This window comes from Trachypithecus francoisi, unplaced genomic scaffold, assembly GCF_009764315.1.
Source record: "Trachypithecus francoisi isolate TF-2019V2 unplaced genomic scaffold, Tfra_2.0 Lachesis_group20, whole genome shotgun sequence".
Lineage (NCBI taxonomy): Eukaryota > Metazoa > Chordata > Mammalia > Primates > Cercopithecidae > Trachypithecus > Trachypithecus francoisi.
The window spans coordinates 28,614,973-28,623,917 of NW_022681466.1; the positions used below are offsets into that span (position 1 = coordinate 28,614,973).

The window sequence follows — 8,945 nt, forward strand, 5'->3', positions numbered from 1 at the left end:
ATTAAAGCACTGAGCTTTGGGACTGCCAGCCAAGGCCTCCTGGGAGAATGGATACTTCCAAAGCTTAGGTAAAGGTACATGGGATATATAAATTAAATTTCAACTCCATGCTTCCCATTGCTTCTCTGTTACCTGTTCTTTCTTGCTGTGATCCAGAGAGCACGCCACATCCTCCTCCAACCCCTTCACCCTCACTGGCAGAGGACAATCTCTCCATCCCTTTTTGCTCCGGTACCGTTCACTCCTAAGCCCTAGGTTCTGTCGCCTCTTCTCATCCTTTTGTGACGTAGTGGCCCCAAGCCGGGCCCTAGCTCACTAGGCTCACAAAGGCAGGCACAGACTGCAACCCTGCTCAGTGTTCCGGGCACTTCAGGCTGGCTTGGGTCCTGCTGCTCCAACCCAAAGGGCCCTGGAGTGCGCCTGATACCTCCATCACTCACCATGGCCAGTCAGTTCTGCCTCCCTGTATCCCCACGCCTCTCGCCCCTGAAACCCTTGAAGCCACATTTCGGAGACATCCAAGTGGGCATCTACGTGGCGATCCAGCGCAGCGACAAGCGGATGCACCTCGCTGTGGTCACAGAGATAAACAGAGAAAATTCTTGGGTCACGGTACAGTGGGTGGAGAAAGCAGTCAAAAAAGGCAAGAAGATTGACCTGGAGACCATACTCCTGCTGAATCCAGCTCTGGACTCTGCTGAAGACCCCATGCCACCTCCGCCCCTATCCCCTTTGGCTCCTGCGCCCTCTTCGGCCATCGGGGACCAGAGTACCGCCACGAAACGGGTTGTGATGATCCCCCAGAAAAACAAAACAGCCTCAGGGGACAGCCTGGACGTGAGGGTCCCCAGCAAACCTTGTCTGATGAAGCAGAAAAAGTCTGTCTGCCTCCAGGAAATCGAGAAAGTGCAGAAGCAGCGGGAAAAGCGCAGGCAGCTGCAGCAGGAGATCCGAGCTAGACGCGCCCTCGATGTCAACACCAGAAACCCCAACTATGAGATCATGCACATGATCGAAGAGTATCGCAGGCACCTGGACAGCAGCAAGATCTCAGTCCTGGCGCCACCGCAAGACCATCGCATCTGCGTCTGCGTGAGGAAGCGGCCTCTCAACCAGCGAGAGACCACCTTGAAGGACCTGGATATCATCACCGTCCCCTCCGACAATGTGGTTATGGTACATGAGTCCAAGCAAAAGGTGGACCTCACTCGCTACCTGGAGAACCAGACCTTCTGTTTCGACCATGCCTTCGACGACAAAGCCTCCAATGAGTTGGTGTACCAGTTCACCGCCCAGCCACTGGTGGAGTCCATCTTCCGCAAGGGCATGGCCACCTGCTTTGCCTATGGGCAGACGGGCAGTGGGAAGACGTACACCATGGGTGGAGACTTTGCAGGAAGGGCCCAAGATCATTCTAAGGGCATTTATGCTCTGGTGGCACAGGATGTCTTTCTCCTGCTCAGAAACTCCATATATGAGAAGCTGGACCTCGAAGTCTATGGGACATTTTTTGAGATTTATGGGGGCAAGGTGTATGATTTGTTGAACTGGAAGAAAAAACTGCAAGTCCTTGAGGATGGCAATCAGCAAATCCAAGTTGTCGGGCTGCAGGAGCAAGAGGTGTGTTGTGTGGAGGAAGTGCTGAACCTGGTGGAAACAGGGAATAGCTGTCGGACTTCCAGGCAAACATCTGTCAACACTCACTCATCCAGGAGCCACACAGTTTTCCAGATCATCCTGAAGTCAGGAGGGAAACTGCATGGCAAGCTTTCCCTCGTTGATTTAGCTGGGAATGAAAGGGGAGCAGATTCGACCAAGGCCAGCCGGAAAAGGCAGCTGGAAGGGGCAGAGATTAACAAGAGTCTCCTAGCCCTCAAAGAATGTATTCTGGCTTTGGGTCAGAACAAGCCTCATACCCCATTCAGAGCCAGCAAACTCACACAGGTGCTCCGGGACTCCTTTATAGGCCAGAACTCCTCCACTTGCATGATTGCTACTATCTCTCCAGGGATGACCTCTTGTGAAAACACCCTGAACACTTTAAGATATGCAAACAGAGTAAAAGAATTAAATGCAGATATAAGGCCCTACCATCGTGGCCTCTATCCAATTGGACATGAGGCATCAAGGATGTTGAAAAGTCACATCGGAAATTCAGAAATGTCCCTTCAGAGGGATGAATTTATTAAAATACCTTGTGTACAGAGTGAGAAGCAGCAGAAAGAGATTGAAGATGTTGAAAGATCCACTCTTTTAGAGAAGGATACCACAGTTTCAAGGAAGGGATCTAGCCAATGGCTGGAGAACATCCAGGAGAGAACTGGTGGAGTAAACCATGATGTTGATTTTTGTATCGCCCAGTCTTTGTCCATTCTGGAGCAGAAAATTGGTGTTCTGACAGAGATCCAAAGGAAACTGAAATTATTACGAGCTGACCTCCACGTGAAGAGCAAGGTAGAGTGAAGCCAATGGCGAGAGATCAAGTCCGAAATGCTGCATTGCTGCAATTTCCACCACTCTTATACAGGAAAACTGTCCAAATTATCTAAATATAAAGATCCTCTTGAAAAAGCTTAAAACATCTTAAAATACGGTGATGCGAAACATGCTCTTTCTTCTGCCTCTGTATTTCTGTAGCTTGTTTTCATCCTGCTGAACAGTAGTTTTCAACAGGGAATGATTCCTCCCCACCCCCTACCAGAACATTTGGCAATATCTGGAAACATTTTTGATTGTCACAACTGGGGGTGATAAGGATACTGGCATACAGTGGGTTGAGGACCAGAAATGCTAAACATTCTAAAATGTTAAACAGTCCCCAACTGTATGCCCCAACATACAGCAGCAGTCCCCAACCTTTTTGACACCACTGACCGGTTTTGTGGAAGAGAGTTTTTCCACGGGTGGGGTTGGGGATGAAACCGTTCCACTTCAGACCATCAGGCATTATTAGTCTCCTAAGGCGCGTGCAACAACCTAGATCCCTCGCATGCACAGTTCAAAATAGGGTTCGTGCTCCTTAAGAATCTAATGTTTCTGCTGATCTGACAGGAGGCGGAGTTCAGGTGGTAATGCCCGCTCACTGCCAGCTTACCTTCTATTATGTAGTCTGGTTCCCAAAAGACCACAGACCTACCAGTCTGCAGCCCAGGGACTGAGGACCCTGAAGTGTACAGGACAGCTTCTCACAGCAGGTAACTATCCTGTTACAAACATCAATGGTATCGAGGTAGAGAAACCCTGCTGTAGGAGAAATCGACTGTGATGAAACAGATACACTACATTTCCAGCTGGAAAGCAAAACACTGTGAGTTAAAGGAAATACATTGAAAGGCATCAAGGGTACACAATGGAGTAAATCTAAGGATACCACTCATGAATCTTTCTCTTGCATTGCTGTTTAGATTCAAATGCTTTTTAAGATCTAATCATGCTGGGAGGTTGGATTTTCCTTGAAACCGTGTATGAGAGCCTAGAATTGAGAGGGCCTTTTTAAAAGAAACATTTGAGTTGAAATGGCAAAGTACTGTACTCCCTAGGAGTGATTAAAGTGCATGTGTGTAGGGGTGTGTGTGTGTGTGTATGTGTACACGTTTTGCATAAGTAGGGCTTTGTTGACTATGGTGTCTTAAATTTTGTTTTTCCTCACACATTCTTTACTACATATTGTATTTATATGCTTCACGTAAAAAGCCTTCCTGTATCAAATTGAAGCAGGATATAAGTCAGCAAAACAGTAGAAAAACTTCCACCTAGAAATGGAACACATCCCATAAATACCTCAAAAGTAGTGTCAGAAACATTGACACCTTAGACTGATCAGATATTTGAAACATTTTCCTGATTCGAGGATCACAAAGTCCATTCTCGCTTTTTTTAAAAAAGCTAATCTGATATGTAAATACAAATATAATAATACATGCAGCAAACTAATTAACTAGCAAACATTATATAAAATACTGTAACAAAAAAGAAGGATCTTTTGGTTTCACATCTTATCAGTTCCAAATGCTTTTTAAAAAGAACTAAATGGAAATGATTTACCAAAAAAAAAAAAAAGTGCATGGCAGATTGAGGAAATTTAGACAATACATAGTCTCCCAATTTTGCTACTCTTATTATTTTCATAAGTTTGCCTAAAGTTACAAAGGCCTCATTAACATTAGGATAACTGGCACATTACTATAGAGTAGAAGAATAATGTCCTAGCAAAAACTATCAGTGTGAAACAATAAGGATGACCGTGAACATCTGGTGTTTTGTAATTAATATTTGTGGTCTTTAAAACACAAACACATACACACACACACTTAGTAGTGCTTTGATTGGATTGCATTAAATCAATACATTAACTTGATAAAGATTAATATCATTACAATTTTGAGTCTTCAATCTATGAATACTCGTCTTAGAAGTTTATTTAGTTCTTTATTAATTTCTCTCATTAATCTTTTGTAATTGTCCATGTTGAGTTGTTACATTCCTTTCATTAAAACCATGATTAGATAGTCAATTAGATAATGTTTTTAAGGCTCATCTAAATTTTATCACATTTAAATGTAATTTTCAAAATATTCCTAATGTATACAGGAAAAGTTGGTGTTTGTGTTTGGACTTCTACATTTAATGATAAATTCACTTACTAATTCTAATAGAATTTAAAATATATTATGTTGGATGTGTTTAGGTACATAATTATGGTATTTGTTAATGATAAAAATGTTGTTTCTCCCCTTCCAATTTTTATTCCTTTTATTCAAAAGTATATACTTTTATTATCTTATTCCCATAAGGCCTTATATGTAATGTTGAGTAGAAAAAGTCATACCAGGAATTACCTCGTTCTCTATCTCACAAGAAAACATTTTGACAGTTTAGCAATCAGTATAGTTTAGTGGTTCGACTTTTGTACATAGACCAATCTTATCGGATTCAGAATTTCTTTATCTGTATGTAGTTATTGTTAATGAGTGCTAAATTTTATCCTGTCTCTTCTTCATCTATTTAGATGACCATATGATATTTTCCTTTAGTCTCTAAGTGTAAAGAATTGCAATAACTTTTCAAATGTTAGATTAATCTTGCTTTTTGAAACAAATTCAACTTATACTTTTTTATACATCATTGAATTAGAAATAATAATTAGGTTAGGATTTTTGTGTCTATATTCATGAGAGATATTATGCTATAATTTTCTTTTCTTTTGATATCTTTCTCAGGGATTGGAATTAGATTTGTTAATTCTATAAAACAAAATGAGAAGCCTATTCTCTTTTTTATTTTCTGAAATCATTGGGACTTTTTTTTTTTTTTTTTTTTGAGGTGGAGTCTCGCTCTGTCACCAAGGCTGGAGTGTAACGGCAACACCTCAGCTAACTGCAACCACCACCTCCTGGATTCAAGTGATTCTCCTGTCTCAGCCTCCAGAGTAGTTGCGATTATTGGTGCTTGCCACCACGTCAGGCAAATTTTTGTATTTTTAGTAGAGACAGGGTTTTGCCATGTTAGCCAGGCTGGTCTCAAATTCCTGACCTCTGGTGATCCACCCACTTCAAACTCCCAAAATGCTGGGATTACAGGTGGGAGCCACCGCACCAGGCTGGATATAATTTCTATTAAATTTTTGTTAAATACTTCAAAGCTATCTGGCTCTGGAGTTATCTTTATGACAAAATTTTCTAGATTATTTTAATGGAAATAATATTATTCAAGTTTAGACTTAATATTTTTCTCATACCAGTTTTAATAAATTTTATTAATTTATTCTCATCAAACTATACTATAGTCATTATCTATCATGCCCATATTATTGATTTCTTTTTGATCCTGATACTGGTAAATTATGTCTTCTCTTTTTTATTGTTAATCAGACTTGTTATATGTTTATGAATTATATTAGTTTTTTCAAGGAAACTACTCTTAGCTATTTTCTTGATTGTGTTTGGTTTTATTTTATTCCATTTTCCTTCTGTTTAATTTCCATTTTTTATTTTATTAATTTCTATGCTTACATAATAAATTTGTCATCCTTTTATGATTATTCTCTTTAACTACTGCTTTTAGTTAATCTACATTATATTTTATTATTCAAAAACTTGAATACTCAAATATTCAAAGTATTCATTTTCTAATTTTCACTTACCAATAAGGTATTAAAAGCATTGTTATATGCCTATTTTTAAATGTGTTTAATCATGTTGTTCAAATATTTTATAACACTTATTTATCCTTTACCATGATATTAAATTCTTAAACTTTAATTGTAGGCTTAATTACTTTTCCTTTTAATTCTGACAGTTTTCAGTTTATATCTTTTGAGGTTATGTTCTAGTTGCATATAAATTTGGGGTTTTATATATGCCTGTTGAGTTCACAATTTTAACATACTAAATATTTCTCTTTGTTTCTCACAATTTTTCTTGAATTAAATTATGCATTTCCTAATATTCATATACAGAATATTTTGCTTTCTTTTAGTTTGTATTTCTATGGTGTATATTATGCTGCCCTTTTATTCTGAAACTTTCTGTTCTTTCCAGCTAAGATTAATTCTTTATAAAAATATATAATTGGTTTTAAATAGTTTTTTAATCCCATATTATAATTTTTGTCTTTTAATGAAAACATTTATGTCCTCTAGATTTAATGTAACTACTGATATATTTAGGTTCATGTCTGCGAGCATTTCCTGTAACTTGAAAATCATATCATGCATTCTTATTATTACATTATATTTCTTCAACAAAAGTGAAACTACCTTAAATATTTTAGTTCATTGTTTCCCAGATTTTATGCTTTTTATCTTTTAAGTACATATATATATTTTAAGGCATTATATATATGCTTTTAATACATCATTATTAATATTTAAACAGTGAATATACATTTAAATAACTCATGTTTATTTTTCCGATATTCTTAATTCTGTATGCTTTATATTTAATTATTTATATCTAATACTTTATACTTAAATCTTTACTATTTCCACTTATGATCATTTTTCTTCTTACATGACTCATATATGTGTATGTAAGAGTAAGCCTATTAGTGAAAATTCTATCAATTTAAATAATCTTCATTTTACCTTCTCTTTTGAAGTATATATTTGCTGCTTATAGAATTCTTGGTCATCTATTCTTTCATTTATGTATTATTTACTTGCCCTTCAAAGAAGTCATTATTTTGTTTTATTATTTTGCCATTTCTATTAAAAATTAACTGTCATTTTCAGGAACTTTTAAGATTTTTTTCTTTCTCTTGATTTCAAATCAGGATTGCTTTTTCTATAATGCAACAAGGGTGTTTTTCTTATTTATTCTCGTGTTTTATAAAACTTTTAAATCTATCACTGATATCCTTCATCGGTTTTGATAAAGTATTGGAGTCTCACTCTGTCGCCCAGGCTGGAGTGCAGTAGCGCGAACCCAGCTCACTGCAACCTCCACCGCCCGGGTTCAAGCAATTCTTCTGTCTCAGACTCCTGAGTAGCTGGGACTACAGGCACCTGCCACCATGTCTGGCTCATTTTTGTATTTTTAGTACCGACGGGGTTTCATCATGTTGGCCAGGCTGGTCTCAAACTCCTGACCTCAGGTGATCCACCCGTCTCAGCCTCCCAAAGTGCTGGGATTACAGGCATGAGCCTCTAGCCCCACCAAAGTATCAACTTTCAACAGTTCAAATATTATTTTTAGATCTTTCTATGTCTTCCCTTCTTGGAAATTATAAATACTTAAGTATTCTACATGTTTCATAGAATTTTATCTAGTTTGCATTAATTTATCTTTTAATGCTTCAGTTTGGATACTATCTAATTGCCTATCTTCCATTTCACTAATCCTCTTTGTCAAATCTATTAAACTCATGCATTAAATTTTTAATTTCAACTTTTATTCTTAATTCTAGGATTTTCACTTGACTCTTTTAAAGGAGATCTCTGTTTGTCCTGTTGATTCAAGTTGTTCGGTAGTTTGCATTCATATGCCTAGCATGTTTTGATTAAATGCTGAACAATATGTATGATGTAACGTGAAGGCTCTATATGATGTTACATTTTTCCAAAGAGGATTTATTTTTCTTTCTGAAGACAAATAGAGTAAAGCCATATCACCTTGATCCCTTGTTCTGGTTTACTCTTAATTTTTGGGCTTAGCATGTCTGGCATATTAACTAAAAGTTTCTACTTTCATGGACTCTTGCTTTTCTAAATCTATAAGCTTGATAAATTATCTACTGACTTTTAATCTGTTTCCAACTGCTTTATGATTTTTTTCATGTTTGAACCTTGTTCTGTGCATGCACAGTCTTAGAGTTAGCAATACATTAAGGAGAAATTGCATATAGATTGTTTATTTCAATTCTCTGTCATCCCCTTTTTTTTTTTTTTTCTTGCAAAACCAGTCTTGCTGGCTCTGGTAGTCCTGAACTTTAATGTTAGGGTTTTGTGAAACTGTTTCCCTGTGAGACTGCAACAGTATTTATTTGGCTACTGCTTTCTTTTTGGGCTTACTGTTCAGTCTCAAGAAATCAGCAAATGCTCCAAGAGGGAAAGGTAGCAGTGACTATAACAACCATCTCAATGTGGTTTCCTTTTCCCTGTAATTTTTTAAAAAATTCTTATTGAGATGTAATTTACATAATATAGTTATATGTATTTTTCTAAGGATTCTTACGTTCAAATCTGTAGAATACGACTTAAAACTTCTACTTCATTAAAAAATTGCTCGCTATTTCTTAGTTTCTTTTCTTCTGTTGCATTAAAATTTTTTATTAATTAGTGCACATTCATATTTCCATTGACATTAGTATTTTTTCCTGATAATATATATGGTATTTGAAATAATGTAAAAGTACAGCATACAATTTTATATTGAATGTTATAAAATAAAATACTATGTATATGAAAAAAACTCAGAAAATAAATTAATTGGAGTCCACTATAAGAG

General features: G+C 37.2%; 1 protein-coding gene across 1 annotated transcript; it reads left to right on the forward strand.

Moving 5' to 3' along the window:
- Positions 1–292: 292 nt before the first annotated feature.
- KIF2B (kinesin family member 2B) lies at positions 293–2,627 on the forward strand. The gene has a single exon (XM_033183555.1). The coding sequence runs from the start codon at positions 442–444 to the stop codon at positions 2,461–2,463; it is 2,022 nt and encodes a 673-aa protein (XP_033039446.1). The 5' UTR covers positions 293–441; the 3' UTR covers positions 2,464–2,627.
- The last annotated feature ends 6,318 nt before the right edge of the window (positions 2,628–8,945 follow it).